The sequence below is a fragment of the Melospiza melodia genome, chromosome 26 (genome assembly GCF_035770615.1).
Source record: "Melospiza melodia melodia isolate bMelMel2 chromosome 26, bMelMel2.pri, whole genome shotgun sequence".
Lineage (NCBI taxonomy): Eukaryota > Metazoa > Chordata > Aves > Passeriformes > Passerellidae > Melospiza > Melospiza melodia.
Window position 1 is genome coordinate 5,631,560 of NC_086219.1, and position 16,455 is coordinate 5,648,014.

Sequence of the window (16,455 nt, forward strand, 5' to 3'; positions counted from 1 at the left end):
AAGTGCAGAGATTTGGAGCAAGTCCCACCCTGGTGCCATCCCAGCCCCTCATCAGGAGCAGTGTTTGCACTGGAGTTGTGTTCATTCTGGTTTTTATGTGGAACTCTTCATCTGCACAATTTGTTTGGTGTCAGAGAAGAGCTCTAGTCCTTATGTCAGTGATTTTAAAGGGGTTTTGAATATTCCAGGTATTATAAGCAGGAAAAAAGTGTTTCTCAGGTGCTGCTGCACCCTGCAGGGGAGCAGCACTGGCTTGGAGAGGCAGCAGAGTAGAACTGCTGCATATTTTTGTTTTGCAGCATTATCCTGGTGAGGATGAGCTGATTTCAGTAATTCTGGATAATTTGCAAATGAGCTGCTTAAAAAATGTGGCATCCCTGGTGTGATGGGTACCTAAAACTGCATATTTGAACACATGGCTGTGAGTGGGGAACTTGTGTTCGAGCAGAGGCATCTGAGAGTGTGTGTGATGATCATTGAAATATCATTGTAATAATGAAAGGCAAACTGGGAGCATTTAGAGGGGAATTGTCCTTGTTTAGTGGTTTAATCATTTGTTGTGCTATTTTTAAAGCTGGAATAGTTCACAGGAATAGTGGGAGAATATGCTTTATGCATTACTTGAGGGGATGCTGTAGGAAAAAAAGGCTGAAATGAATAAATTTAATAATTCAGATTTCTCCACCATCATCTGTAATATTTGCAGATGTTTATGTTACAGATACTCTTTTTCCTGCCAGCAGCTTCCAAGCCTGTTCTGCTGAGTGCAGAGCACACCAGGGAGGAAAAAAAGTGAGGTTATGGTGATAATGGTGAGAGTCAGGTGTGTGCAGGAGTGAGCAGTGCCCTGTTTGTGGTCAGATGCTGGAGCTACCTGAGATCCTGGCATCTCCAGAGCTCAGTGACATAGTACAGAGTGGTTTATTTTGTCCCTAAATATTGATTTTAGGTCAAAAGCTGCTCTGCCCTGTGCTCAGTGATCCCTGCTGCAGCCCCTGGGAGTGTGGCAGGGGGACAAGGAGAGCAGGAACTTCCCTGGATGCTGCTGGAGCTCCCAAGGCAGCCCCTGGATGGGAGAGGAGCCTCCTGCCATTGGCCATGTGGGAGGAGGAGATTTGGGCTCTGCTGGGATGCTCTGGCTCAGGCTGGTCTCTCTGCCCTCACTAACACAGCTTTTCACATCAGATAAAAAGTGAAACCTCTCTGTAACCTTCAGTTTTCAGAGGTTCTGTGCATTTTGGCAGGAAGGGGAGCAGCTGCCAGAGGAAAGCTCTTCCCCTGGCACTGAGCTTGTGCTGATGCACCTTTCTCAGAACCCAGGGCATGCAGAACCCAAAGCTTGGGGGAAATGAAGGTGCTGGGTGTGAGTGAGGAGGAGCAGCCTGAGGAGCTGCTGTTCCAGCCTGCAGTGCCTGCAGGGAGTTCATTAGGGAGAAATGAAGAGCCAGGGTTTAAATTATAATCCTCTTACTTTCCCAGAGCTGAATGCCCAGAGATTTCCCTCGTTGGAGGGTTGCAGTTGTTTGGGTTGCAGTGATTGAGTTGTCACAGTGATTGGATTTGGGGCTGTGGGAGGGCAGAGCCTGCCCATCTCCACAAAGAAATGATGATTCACAATTAAAAGCCACATCCTTGCTGTCACCATCAGTCCACACTTGGGACTGAAGTGAGGTTTCTGCTGCTGGGGGGGATTTCTTCACCTGTGTCTGAGGCCAAATTCCTGCTGTCCAGGCCAGGGACCCAGGGGAAAACTCTGCCTAGAGGGCTGAGCATCAATACAGCTGCTCTGCTCCCTTTGTGGTTTTCCTCAATGAAAGTTTTTCAGCAGCTGGAAGGAAAACCAAGTCTGGTTGTTAAAAAAGGGGATAAGAGGAGATTCTCCCTCCTGAGCAATGACCTCCCCCTCCTGTATTGGCTCCAGGGGCAGCTGCCTTTGGTCTGAGGGGCTGTGTGAATAAGAATTTATAAATCTAGGGCCAGAGCCCTTCTAAGGTACAGTATGAAGAACACTGACTGTGCTTCTGAGTGCCCAGCTGGGGGGTTTCAATCAATATTTAGCATTTAAACAGATCAGGGAGTGGCTTGGGAACAGACCAGTGCAGGTTTTATGCAGGAGAGATGGGGGTGGGCTGGGGGTGTTGTGTTGTTTGGGGAAAGAGTTGGATCTCATAGCAGTTTTATTCTCTTTCCAGACAGGGAATGTTTTTGGTACTTTACGTGTTGACGTTAAATAATAAGAAGATATTTTGAAAATGTGTGTGGTGGCACTTGGGTGAGTTTTTAGCTAGGTGCTTTCCATCAGCAGTGCAGTGATACATGAGATGTAAGAGATGTAAAACCACCTGGGCAAGGGCCCTGCAGCTCCTCTTTGTTCTGTGGCCATGCAGAAAAGCCTTTGGGGCTGCCCATGGCCCTGGCAAACCCTGGGTTCTTCTGAGCTGTTGTGATTGCTCTGTGCCATTCCTCACAAGAGATGTAAGCTCAGTGCTGGTATCCAGGGGAGCTGGAGCCGTGGCCATGGGGCTGGGAAGTGGCTGGGAATGTGAAGGTTTGGGACTGGAAGTGACTGGGAATGCAAAGGTTTGGGACTGGAAATTCAGGGGTTTGGAACTTGGAAGTGACTAGGAATTCAGGGGTTTGAAACTGGGAATTTGAAGGTTTGGAACTGGGAATTCAGAGCTTTGGAACTGGGAATTCAGAGTCCATTCACAGTCCCAGTTCCATTTTGGAACTGGGAGATGACTGGAAATTCAGGGGTTTGGATCTGGGAGATGCTGGGAATCCAGAGGTTTGGGACTGGGAATTCAGAGGTTTGGAGCTGGGAATTTGAAGGTTTGGGACTGGGAATTGAGAGTTTTGGAACTGTGAATTTGAGGATTTGGGACTGAGAATGCAGATGTTTGGAGCTGGGAATTCAGAGGTTTAGGACTGGGAATTTGAAGGTTTGGAACTGGGAATTTGAAGGCGTGGAACAGGGAATTCAGAGGTTTGAAGCTGGGAATTTGAATGTTTGGAACTGGGAATTGAGAAGTTTTGGACCAGGAATTGAGAGGTTTGGGACTGGGAATTCAGAGGTTTGGAGCTGGGAATTTGAAGGTTTGGGACTGGGAATTGAGAGTTTTGGAACTGTGAATTTGAGGATTTGGGACTGAGAATGCAGATGTTTGGAGCTGGGAATTCAGAGGTTTAGGATTGGGAATTCAGAGGTTTGAAACTGGGAATTTGAATGTTTGGGACTGGGAATTGATAGGTTTGGGACTGGGAATTGAGAGGTTTGGAGCTGGGAATTAAGAGGTTTGGGACTGGGAATTTGAGGATTTGGGACTGAGAATGCAGATGTTTGGAGCTGGGAATTCAGAGGTTTAGGATTGGGAATTTGAAGGTTTGGAACTGGGAATTCAGAGGTTTGAAGCTGGGAATTTGAATGTTTGGAACTGGGAATTGAGAAGTTTTGGACCAGGAATTGAGAGGTTTGGGACTGGGAATTGAGAGGTTTGAAGCTGGGAATTGGAAGGTTTTGGACCAGGAATGGAGAGGTTTGGGACTGGGAATTGAGAGGTTTGGAGCTGGGAATTGGAAGGTTTTGGACCAGGAATGGAGAGGTTTCCTGCCAAGGTCACGGCGCTGGCAGCTCCTGAGTCACGGTCATGTGCTGGAGCTGCGGGTCCAGTTCTCCTCCTCTCCTCGTGTGTAACTTCAGTAAATTTAGACCCAGCAGCCTTCCCTGAGCCGGGAGGATTCGGGAATCTGCCCCAGGGATTAACCCCTTCCCAGCCAAGTCAGACACAGCTCAGCAAGTGACACTTTCCTGCCTGGGGCTGGAAGGGTTTTGTTCCCAAAAGATTTTTCCAGAGGCAGAGCTGGGTGACTCAGCTCTTTTGAGCCTGATGTGTGTACTTTGCCTGTTTATTCCCAGGACAGGCAGTCCCAAGGGAGTCATGTTACACTGCAGGCTCAGTGTTTATTAACCAACTCGGGCCTGAGCTAAGAATAACTTTTTTTTCAGTTGTTTTGTTGATAGTGATTATTTTTCCTCGCTTAGCACAGGCAGCAGCTTGAGGTGGAAACAGTCCAGGGAAAGGATTTTCCCAGCAAGTTGTGGGAATACATAAACACTCAGCTATTATCACCTTCCTCCCCTGAACAGCCACAGCTGAAACATAAAATCAGGAAGGTGAGAGCTTTAAGGGAAGCAAATTGCTCAGTCTGGAAGTGGAGCAGCCCAGCAGTGCTCTGTCCTCTCCCAGCAGCTATTTGAACTTCAGGGATTCAATCCAGCCTTTAGATGCTTCAGAACCAACATTTGTCTGCAGAGCAGTACTTGCTTCCCTGCTTTCCCCTCCGTGGGGGTTTATTTAGGGGATTTTTGGAGCATTTCCTCACTGATCTCTTCATTCCCTCAGTCCAGCCCTGGTGCACTGTGTGGCTGCACATGACCACGTCACTCTCTGTACCCATTTAGCTGCTTGGCACAGAAAAAAGTCCTTTGGCAGAGGAAGAGATGCAATGCTTTAATCAGCTGATGTGTATGAAAAGCAGCAGAGTGCTGTGATTTATTCTCTTGGATCTTTGATAGTTTATTTAGGCTCCCACAGCCGATGTGAAGTTAATACCTGCAGAAATTTATAAACCACTTTTCCCTCCCTTTTCTTCCCCCTTTTATGGTTTTAACACAAATACCAGTTAAGGCAGCATCCCTCTGGTTGGAAATGTGGAGCAGAGACATTTGTTGTTGTGCAATAGTTGTAAAACATATTTATTTAGCTGATGTTTGTGGTCTTCAGTGGGGTTTGTGTTGCACTTGTTCCTCACTTGTGACCTCCCACTCATGGGGATCACCTGTCCAAACCTGCCTTGGTTGATGACACCTTCATAGCAGAAACCCTTCTCTGGCCTCTAGTTAAGCCTTTGTATGTTATTTTCTTTATTTATACCGTCATGCTCTGCTCATTCTGATAGGGTTTAAATGCTCAAGCAAGTTTAACCCTGGATTGTGTCACCAGTGAAATGCCTTTGGCACTGTGTTTCCACATACCTGTTTTATAGTTTTGCTGCTAAAACTCAGAGGATTTTTAAGCTTAGTGACAGCTGTTCTCCCTTTCTCTCACATCTCCTTTGGCTTGGCTGATTGAAAGAAAGTGGGGGCTGTTTTGGAGGTGGGTACAGACTTTGGGGCAGGATCAGATACCTGACTCACCTTTGGGAGTGATAGCAGAGCTCTGCTCTGTCACATGCAGTTTAAGCCTGAAGAAAATGTTTTCATGAGCCTAAAGATGGGGAAGAATAGGAGATATTTCCTTCTCTTGTTGCTGAGGTGCTGTGGGAGCAGCAGTTTGGGATGAGGTCTCATCTCCTGTGGAGCTGGAGGCACAAGGAGCCAGTGATAACTGGTGCATTTATTGCTATAATTTATTTTTAATATTTCCCAGCACTGTCACCTGTAATAAAAGCAAGTGACCTCCGTGGCAGGGAGAAATGTCACATCTGACCCCACTGATAATCAGAAGGCTAATTAATTACTTTATTACACTATATTACACTACATTTAACTGAACTTGTTTAAGCATTTAATTTAACTTTAGTGTACAGAATTTCCTGACTTAGCTGATAGTTCTGACACATACATGGATTTAATTGCTTAGGGAATTAAAACACACTAGAATTTAATTAAGTAAATTCTTTTAGGTAAATAATTTTCTTCAATGTATTTTATTTGTTTTAAAACACAGGGGCTGTAAATGAGATGAGAATTGGGGTTTTTTTCTCTGAGGTTGAGAAAATCTTTGGGAAGTTGTGCCTTGCTTTTCTCTGTGAAGAGAAATGCAGAGAAATCCCCAGCCCTGTGTGCTCACTGCTGGCTGGTGGGAGAGATACAAGGGAGAATGGCTTTAAACTAAAAGAGAGTAGGTCTAGGTTGGATATTAGGAGGAAATGCCCTGGCACAGGGTGCCCAGAGCAGCTGGGGCTGCCCCTGGATCCCTGGAGGTGCCCAAGGCCAGGCTGGGCAGGGCTTGGAGCAGCCTGGGACAGTGGAAAGTGTCCCTGCCATGGCAGGGGTGGGACTGGATAGGTTAAAATCCCTCCCATCCCAAACCCTTCCATGATTCCATGATAGGAACAGCAACATCTGGACCTGTGGAAGAAGCTTTAACCTCACATTGGGCAGAGATCCCGATGCAGAAAGTCAGCAGCAGGATGCTACAAAGGCAGGAGAACTTCTCCAGGTTGTGGATGAAAAGAATTTCCCCACTTCTCTTTAGCTTTGAGTTATTCATTTTGAAATGACACTGACACCACCAGCTCCAGCAGAATCACTCATCAAATAAAAGGGGAAAAGAGTTGATGATCTGACATCTCAAAAAGCAAAAATGGAAGGCTTCTTTCCATTTAGTTGTTTACATTAATTAGGTTTTGGCAGTGGTGAAAAGGGAGGGAAGGGCTGGCTGGAGTGGATTGGATCAGGGAGCTCCTGGAGAGGAGGGATAGGACAAAGCATTTGAGAGGAGGGAGCTGAACAAAGCATTTCACTGCTCTTGAAGCAGAGGCTGTGCTGCTGCATTGGTGTGAACTCCTCCAGAACAGCATTGCCCAGCTAAACACCCTGCCCAGTGTGTTTGGTGTCCTGGATCACAGTAAAGACCTGGTGATGTACTTGGAGACTCACATTTTATCATCATTTTAACCCAAAAAGCTGTGAAAATGAGGCAGAAGCTAACAGAGGGTCCTGCCTGGTTAAGTTGTGTGGTAGGAGCAGTGTCCTCATGTGTCTGTGGAGTTGTGTCTAAGTTTTGCTTTTTAAACAGCAGTTCCACTGTGGTCCCAGAGTAGGAATAGAAGGTGTTGCAGCAGTTCAGTTTTGGGATGGGGCTATTTTTGGGCTGTGTTTGTTCCCCTCATCCCCTCTACCATGTTTTTGGAAGGGGTGTTTGTGTTATTTGTTGTATTTTTCCTTTTTTTTTTTTTTTTTCTCCTTGACACCAGGGAATTCCTGGTTGGATTGTTTCTGAGCTATATTTTCATTTACATTGTGTTGCACTTTAATCAGCAGGTGATTAGTCCAGGGATGGAAAAGCAGAAAAAAAAGACACAATGCAAACTGTGCCCCTGTGCTGGCACTCCTGGGGCAGCTCTGGGAGCCTCAGGACAGGAAGGACCTGGAGGAGCTGAGCATGTCCAGGGGTGGGAATGGAGTTTGGAAGGGGCTGGAGCACCAGGAGAGGCTGAGGGAGCTGGGAAGGGGCTGAGCCTGGAGCAAAGGAGGCTCAGGGGAGCCCTTGTGGCTCTGCACAGCTCCTGACAGGAGGGGACAGCCAGGGGGGTCAGGCTGTGCTCCAGGGAACAGGGACAGGAGCGGAGAGAACGGGATCAGAGTTACATTATTGGGATATTGGGAAAATTCCTGCATGGAAGGGGTTATCCAGTCCACAGACTGCCCAGGGCAGTGGTGGAGTCCCCATCCCTGGGGGGATTTGGAAGATGTGTAGCTGTGGCCCTTGGGGACATTGTTTAGTGGTGGCACTGCTGGGGAACAGCTGGACTTGAAGATCTCAGAGAGCTTTTCCAACATTACCAATTCCACCATCCTATGGCTCTTGAGAGCAAAGGCTGTTGCAGGCTGGTGGCTGGTTTTTGTGCCATTACAATAATAAACGATTTTTTTAAATTGTAATGTAAATTATAATGGTTTTGTTCAAAAAGAATAAAGAAAAAGGCGCACTGAAAAGTTATTTCTAAATGTCTCATTAAAATGCGTCATCAGCAGAGCTCCAGAGCTTCAGTTTATTGTTACTTTGGGCAAATAACACTTGGGGAGAGCATCTGGTGGGATAAATTGTTACAGCCCGTGGAAATGGGTGGAAGTAGGAAAAATGTGCAGAGCTGTAGCCACGGCCTGCCTCCCATCTGGGATGGTTTTGGGCTGTTCCATTGCACTGGAAATGCTTTAATGCAGCAGCAGCTTCTGTTAAACACACTCAGGGTTGTTTCTTGCTGTTTGCCTGATTTTGGAGGATTTATTGGCATTGTCTACAGATCTGGCTGTCCTTGGAAGCTGGTTTGGGAGAGGCTTTTGGAAACAGGTGGCCAGGCCTTTGGACACACAGGGTTTTGGTGACTCCTTCAGCACTTGGGGAGCTCAGGTGATAAATAGCAGCAAACTCTGAATAAAATAGGAGTAAACTCTGACTAATAATTACTAATGGAGCTGTTACTTACAAGTAGAGCTACTAGTGGATCTACAAGCTGCTCCCATGAGAGGCAGTGTTGATGAATTGCTCCTCGACAGAGATGGTTTCTCTCTCACAATCTTTTCATCTTTATCTCCATGTCAGTCCCTCCAGTTCTGTTCCTGGTTTTTGGGATGAATCATTGGATCCACTCACTTGGCTTTTCTTGTTCCCTGGCAGGCTCCTTATCCCTCAGGACAGAATGCAGCTCCCACCACGCTGGTGTACCCTCAAGCCCCTCAAACAATGAACACTCAGCCTCAGACCCGCTCGCCGGTAAGGAGCCCACGCTGCCCCATCCTGCTCTCTCCTCCTTGCTCTGTGTTTCTCTGTCTGTGTGTGTCTGTAGCACGGGGCTGGTTCTCTGCAAAGCCCATTTTACTCACCTGGAAGCACATCCTGAATGGCAAACCTTGGTTGAGTTTTTCAGACACTGTCCTGGTAGGATAATTTTCCTTCTGAAGTTCCTAAAGAAGCGATGGAGGGATCCTCATCTACCTTCAAATAACACCATTTATTTTTAGCCTAGGTGCTTTCAGGTTCACTTCATTATAGAGTTCAGGTTCATTGCCAGAATCTTTCTCTTTTCTTCTTTTTTTTTTCTTTTTATTTTTTCTTTAAGGATGTGTTTTGTGCAGGGATAGACCAGAGATCAAACACAAGCAGTTCTCTGCAGCAGCGTTCGCTCTCCAGTGGCCTCTGGGCTTTGCTCCCAAATCAGTGCCACTGACCAGTTCTAACCCTGGAGGTGCTCACCTGTAACCTAGAGCTTCTGTGCACTCAGATCTTTTTGTGCTGAGCCCCTTTTTCATCCAACTTCAGGTCTGATTATCCTTCACAGTCTGTTTTTTGGGGGTGGGTGTTTATTGTGATACTGCTCTGCTGTTGTAGGACTTCAGTTCCCCACACCTGGGGATTCTCTGCTTGTAGCACAGCTCCACATGATGTTAGAGGACCCTCCTAGGGCATCAGAGGCTTTGCCCAGCTTCTGGAGGCATGGTGGTTTCCCATCAGCACATCTCAGGGCTCTGTCAGCTGAGGAGCAGCAATCCTGCCCCTCCTGCCCCTCTGTGTCAGGACACCTTCAGGCTGCCCATAACCCCTGGTGCCTTCCCAGCACTCTTCTCTCTTTAGAGTGAGACAAATGCTCCTGGAGCCAACTGAAGCCTCTGAGACAGAGGAATTTGTCCAAAAAAGAGATATAAATACAGATAAACCCAGGGCAAGGATCCCCAAACCTGCAACATCACTGGGCACTTGCCCAGCTCTGGAGGTTTCCTCTCCAGGACATACCAGGGTTTGTTCTGAGGCCCCTCAACCTCTGCTGATGAAGGAGCCAGGTAATGCTGACTTTGAAGTTCTTTGATGTGCCCAGCTGGGAATTTGTCCTCAGTGCCCCATTCTGATCAGTAATGCAGGACACTGCTGCTAAAGCTCTTTCCTCAGTAAGTATAATCATCTTTCTCTTTAATTGTTGCAAAGCACAGCTAAGCTGGTATGGTTAGAACTGGAGCAAAAACTTGACTGAAGAGCTGCATCTCTAAACCAGTTTTTTTGACAGCCCAGCAGAACAGTGCCAATACATTGCACAGAAAACTGGAAGAGGAGGAAGGTTTTGGAACAGAGTCCGGTTTACAGGTCCCTGGCTGGAAGAGGCTGGATAAAATACTGCATTGTAAGCAATATAACAAACTGTACTCCTTCTTGCAGGCAATTGTGCCCACGGCACTGTTTTTATTTCTTCTTCCTTTCTTTATTATATATATTTTTTTTACCACATCCCTTTTTTTGTTGGCTACAGAAATGCACTGGTTTTGCTTCTTTGCTGAAAGCACGAGCTGCCGTGGCAGCCTCTGCCAGGTGAGGTGGTGCCACAAGGGCCCAAAGCTGAATTACAGAGGGGTCTGACCTGGGGTAGGACAGACACAGGGCCCCCTGGGCTGTGTCACTCAGCAGAGAGAGAAATTTGGCCAGTAAATGTCAAATTTTTAGTGTTTTGGCCCCATAACTGAGGAGGTCCCGAGGAAGAATTTATCTGCACCTCGTTTGTGTTGCTCTGAGCTCTCCTGTGTGCAGGTTTTGCCATGTGCTCTGCTAGTGCCCATCTCACCCCATGACTAAAAACTGCTCCCACCCATCACATCTCATTCCACCTCCCACCCCAAAGCAAATGCAAGACTAGCCCAGGTCTGAGCTACTCCTGCATTTGGATCTTCGCTTGATTTATTTCTTTGTAATTTAATTATTCTTTTGTTCAGTTTCTTTTTTAACCCATTTGGTGGTGAGGGGAGGGTGAGGAGGGGATGAGGAGGGTGGCTGTGCCATCCCTGGGTTCCTGCTGTGCTCTGGCACAGCTGAGTGGGCAGGCAGGGCTGATCCAGAGCCAGAGCTTCCTGCATCCAGGAGCCTTTGGGAGTGCAGAGCTCAGGATTTTGGGGTTCAGAGCTCAAGCTTTTGGGAGTGCAGAGCTCAGGATTTTGGGGTTCAGAGCTCAGGCTTTTGGGGGTGCAGAGCTCAGGATTTTTGAGTGCAAAGCTCAGGCTTTTCTGTCCCCCCAGCACAGCTGCCTTTGCAATCCGTGTTTGCTCCCACAGCCAGAATTGCAAAGCTCCAGCTGGGCAAGGAAAACAAAATCCGGGTCCTTCAGCACTGCTGAAAATTCCCCAGTAGCTCTTGGCCATACCAGCCCCCATCTCAACACAAACTGTCCAATTTTAAGACTTCTGCCAAAAAAATGATAGCTCCAGGAGGGGTGTGAGGTGTGCCAGCCCAACATCTGCAGGGAGAGAACATTCTGAGTCCATGGAGCAGGACTGTAGGGAGGGGGCCATGGGGCAGGGAGGTTGGACCCAGGATTTATAAGGTTTTCCTATCTACTGTCTTCATCAAACAGAGAAAAAACAACCCCGTGTCTCTTTTAAGCCAGCAGTGACTACTACAGTTTGTTCTGTTGCTTACAGCTATTAACAGGAATAATTCCTATCAAACAGAATTATTTCTAAAAAAATTTCAAATCAAGAGCCAGTGGTGACCAGTGCAAAATAGATGAGGGCATTTTTCACTAACTTGGAGCTTTTATTTTATTTCTTGTAACACACATTACTTTCCACCATGGAATAAACTTTGGCTTCTTCAGATACAAACTTCCAGCTCTTGTTTTAGGTGCAGTGAGAACAAATCTTTTCTGTGCAATAGGGATCAGAGAGGTGCCTTGGCCCTGAAGTGGAGCAGTTCAAGGTTTCTGCATCCCAGCATTCTCTTTTTGGCCGTTTTCTTTCATTGGTGTCTAACACAGAACATGCAGCCCTATGGAAAGGCTCAGCCCTCCCAGGGTACCTTTAGTCCCTTCTCCCAAACACAAGATACTTGAGCTGGTTTAGGGAAAGTTCTTTGGGAAAATAAGGACTTGAAGTGCTTTTATCTCTGGAGACTCATCCAGTACCTGTTTCTCCTCATCCACAGAGCCACTGGGAGAATGCCAAGAGGCTCTGAGTTCTTCTGATTCATTAAAATAGCAATTACAGCTTTTTAGTTCCACAAGGTGACCATGCTTTGCTTTTTTACTCTTCATTGTAAGGCTTAGGGTGAGAAAACTATTTGGTGAACCAGTGCAGGTCATTCTTAATAAACTCTTGTCCCAGGATCAGTCTGTGTGTCCATATTTACTAATTTCTGAAGGTTTCTATGACTTTCATCCAAGTGTCACCAAGTGCCACCATGAGGTGAAGGTAGAAGGAATGTATAAACACCAGGATTAGCAGAGTAGTTCTTGGAAATCTTGAAATCTAGGCAATTTAAGTGTTTATAAAGGAAAAGATCAGATGGACCAGTCAATATTTATGCTTTGCTTCATGTTTGATGGCATTAGAGGAACTGTAAGGGCTGCAAGTGAACCCAGGCCCACTTTTCCATATAGAAAATAAACTTATTAAGAAAGTCACTAATTATTACCCAGTTCTGATCACTGTTTTGAGGCAGAAAGTAAAGCACAATGAGCCCCTGAGTGAGCAGAGGTGGCTGTGCTGAGCCATCCCAGCACATGGTGGCCAAAATCCCCTGTGGATATAGCTGTGGTCACTGCAGATAATTATTGGAGATCTTTTCAGTAGAATTATCTGCTCTAACACTGAGAATTATGGGTTTCAACACCTAACTCAGCTCTGGAAGTGGGTACCTTGTCATCTTTATTTATATTTTCCATTTCTTGCATTCATTTTTATTTCTATTTTAACAATCAGTTCCTTCTTGGGAAATGCTTTTAATGTCAGCTGAGCATGTTAAGTTGGGGTTATTTTCCTCTGAGTGTGGCCCAAGTGAGTGGGAGATTATTCAGTGGCCTGAGCTCAGGGCTGGGACCCAGGCCCTGCTGTTCTCCAGCCAGGCTGCCCTGCCTGGCATGGGCTGGGCCTTGGCTCTCAGAGAGGTGACACATGCCACTCCTTACAGGGACTTTGCTGTGACCCCAGTGGAGGAGTTAGCTGGAAATGCAGTGGTAGGGGTGGCCGTGCCAGGAGTGGCTGCTCTTTGCCTCTCAGGGGTGTCCCTGTGCTGGGGTGTCCCCATGCAGAGATGTCCCTTTGCAGATTTGTCCCTGTGCTGGGATGTCCCTGTGCAGAGGTGTCCCTTACGCAGAGATGTTCCCGTGCAGAGATGTCCCTGGTCAGGATGTCCCTTTGCAGATTTGTCCCTTTGCAGAGATGTCCCCATGCAGAGATGTCCCTGTGCAGGGATGTCCCTGTGCAGAGATGTCCCTCTCCAGGGATGTCCCTTTGCCGATTTGTCCCCGTGCAGATTTGTCCCTGTGCTGGGATGTCCCTGTGCAGAGGTGTCCCTTATGCAGAGATGTCCCTTTGCAGGGATGTCCCTGTACAGAGATGTCCCTGTCCCTGTGAAGGGATGTCCCTGTGCAGATTTGTCCCTGTGCTGGGATGTCCCTGTGCAGAGGTGTCCGTTTACAGGGATGTCCCTTTGCAGGGATGTCCCTGTCCCTGTGCAGATTTGTCCTTGTCCCTGTGCTGGGATATCCCTGTGCAGGATGTCCCTGTGCAGAGGTGTCCCCTTACAGGGATGTCCCTTTGCAGGGATGTCCCCGTGCAGATTTGTCCCTTTGCAGGGATGTCCCCATGCAGATTTGTCCCTTTGCAGGGATGTCCCTGTCCCTCCCTGGCTCCTCCCAGCCATGGGGCTCCATCCTCTGCTCCAGCCCAGCTGCTCTGACCATTGCCCTCCACCTCAACCAGCTCCGAATCTCCTCTGCTGCTGGTTCTCAGTTGGTTTTTGGTTTGGTGTGTTCCTCCCAGGCAGGATAAGGATTGCCAGCATCCCTGAGTGCCTTTAGGATCCAGGGCAGCCTTGGCTGTTTGTCCAGCTGCCAGCACAGTGTCCCCAGCAATGTCCATCGTGACACCTCAGCCCCTGTGTGTCGCTGTCCTGCAGCAAAGCTTTTGACTGTGTCGTTGTTCTTTTATTTTCTGTGGGTTTATTTTTGCATAGAGTGTGACATTTTGGTTCGTTGTGGTGTTTCTGACTCTTTGTGCCTTTCCTTTTGTGTTTGTTTCTCCCGCCTTCCCTCAGTTTGCAGCGGGGCCTCGACCTGCCCATCACCAGGTACAGTACCTGCCCCTTGTTATCACCCTGCACTAATTGCCTGGGGGGTGGGGGTGGAGGTGTCTCACTCACTAACTCAGAGGAGGAAGCAGCCCTGCAGTAGCTCCTGGCACGTGCCTAACCCTGCTAACAGCCACCTGCACCCTGGTGACACCGACCTCCCCTGCGTCACCGCTGCCACCAACCACCCGCACCCCAGGGCAGGAGAACCTCTGGGAGCCATTGCCAGGGGTGTGTGAGCTTCCCTTGCCTTCTCACATCACTAAAAACACGTTCTGAGTGTTCCCCACACGAGTCAGTGGTTTCAGTTTCCTGAAGATGTCACCTTGGAGCAAAGCAAACAACTTCCCTGCCTTTGTTGTGTGATACACCTGGTTATCTGTCACCATTGCATTGCTCAGTGTCCTTCTCACTTAGCCCACAAAAGCCAGACCTGTAGGAAACTTTTAGTGTTCCTGTTGCACCACTTGGACTTTGTGAGGAACCACCTCGTTATTCAGAAGGAGATTTAGGAATGGCTGTGGCTTATGGAACTCAGGAGTGGCAGAGCTGGAAATTCTCCAATGCCAGGACAGATGCACAGGTCTGTCTGTCCTAGTCAGGGTGTCTGGAATTGTCTTTTCTTCAGCTCCTACACTCCTCTTTGACAAAACACATCCTTGGGAACTGATTTTGATGCTTTTTGTAGGTTTTGAGGGAGCAGAGGTGATACTGCTGGTGGGAAAGAGGAGGAGAGGCAGGACAAGAGCTCTCCCAGAGCTCTTTGGGAGAAAAATCCCATTAATCCTGTGCTGTCAAGGGCCTTGAGGCATGGAAGGTTTATTCCAGGGAATTATTTTGTTCTCACTTCAGTCGTGTTCCTGAGCAGTTGAACACTGGGATGAGCAGTGTGGGGTAAGTGTTGGGTGGGCACAGCCCCAAAATCCCCATGATCCTTGTTCCTCCCAGCTCAGGGGAGCTGGAACCTTCCACAGCAGGGCAGCAGAAGGAGTGTAAGGAGTAGAATGGGCCATTGCAGCTGTGGGCTCACAGGCAAAGGTGGCATGGCACCTGTGGGACAGTGATTCTGTGACAGAGGAATGTTTGCAGGGCCAGCCTGGGCATCAGTGGGGGCATCAGGATCTTGTTTAGATGCTCTTGTTGTTGACCTTAGCTTCAGGTCAGTGTTTGCACTGCACAATGCAGAGTGCATTGCTGCTCTGCAGCTCCTTGGTTCCTTCATGGGTCATTCCTAAGGGATGGATTCACTGGGAGCCATTTCATGTTCTCCTAAAATTTGCTGAGCTTTCTTTAAGCAGGTTTTGGCCCATGAGTGTTGAGGCAGCACAGCCTTGGAGGAAAGATTCCCATGAATTCCCATGACTGGGGCTGTACTGGTGGGACTTGGCCACCATTCTGACAGGAATGGGATCCAAAACTTTCCTTTGGACCCAGTTATGGCTCTGCCCTTGCTGTGCTTGTAAATTCCAAGTGTTTCCCTGATTTTATCACAGTTAGATTTTTGTCTCTGTTACATTTGAATCTGCTTATAATGATCTGTGAGAAGCTGTCACCATTAGAAAATATTCCAGGCTTTATTCCCAGTTGCATCTGTCATGTGCTGCACCAGGAGAGGCACAGAGACACCTGGGCTGTGGATGAGCTGTTTGTTTCCTTTAACCCAAAACACCCATGGTGTGGACTGGGGGTGCAGACAGGGATTTTGGCCCCTGCCATGTGCAGGAGAGTCACAGCTGTGGGAGAATTTCATCCTAAACCCAGCACTCACAAGGTGCTCGAGACCAACAGAAATAATTATCCTCACAGGACAGTTTTTAAACTTGGTTAAACTGTGTAACACAAGCTGAGAGCTTTGAGACTGAGATTCCTAAGCTAGAAAATGCTAAATAAGTAAATTGGCCTCAGCAGGGCTAATATTTACTGCTGCAACTCCACCTTCCCTTTGAAGGCAGCAGCAGCACTGTGGGGTTTGCAATTCCCTGTGTCCATCCCTGCTTTTATTAACATGTGCCTTGTATTGATTCTGGGTCTCCTTCAGGCAAATAATGGATTGTTCTTCAGTGTTACTGCCTGTAATTATTAGATCTTTAAGGTCCTCAAATGAGCATGATTTAAGCACCTGAAGTTGAATGCCAGCTTTATGAGCAGGGTTTTTTCCTTGGATGGAAATGCCTGGAGTTGGACAGTGACAGTGGGAGTTGCAGCCAGTTAATGCTGAGGGAAATGTGACCCCACTGTGAGAGAGAAAATAGCAGAGATTTGGGGTGTTACCAACAGTGGCTGAAGGGAAATGAAATCATTGCAGCAGTTCTGACTGGAAGTTAAGTGTGCATCAGTAATTCCTGATTCTGAGACCACACACTGAGAATCTGCAGGAAAACCTCACTTCACAGGAGGCAGAAAACAGCCCCTCAAAGTGTTTTGGGCAGTATTTTGGAATACACTGTCAGCTTGTGCTTTTCCCCCAAATGCTGTGGCACATGGAGCTATTCCCTGCTGGAATTGCTGCTCCATTTCCCACTTCCTGCACAGGTTTTCTGTTTTTTCTTTCTGAGTGAGCCTGTGGAGTCACTTTGTTGCTTCTGATCCTCACAAAGCACAGCGGAGAACAGCAGTTTTCTTC

General features: G+C 47.6%; 1 protein-coding gene across 2 annotated transcripts in view; it reads left to right on the forward strand.

The window, feature by feature from the left end:
* The window catches only part of EIF4G3 (eukaryotic translation initiation factor 4 gamma 3), a 147,538-nt gene that overhangs the window by 60,088 nt on the left and 70,995 nt on the right, over nt 1-16,455 (forward strand). Inside the window, exons 4-6 of one of the 2 annotated variants that reach the window (XM_063176922.1) lie at nt 8,406-8,501; nt 9,787-9,900; nt 13,800-13,832. In XM_063176922.1, coding sequence (XP_063032992.1) covers nt 8,472-8,501; nt 9,787-9,900; nt 13,800-13,832 — 177 coding nt within the window. In that variant the 5' untranslated portion in view covers nt 8,406-8,471. The remainder of the gene's footprint in view (nt 1-8,405; nt 8,502-9,786; nt 9,901-13,799; nt 13,833-16,455) is intronic. The other variant, XM_063176923.1, reaches the window with a different exon arrangement.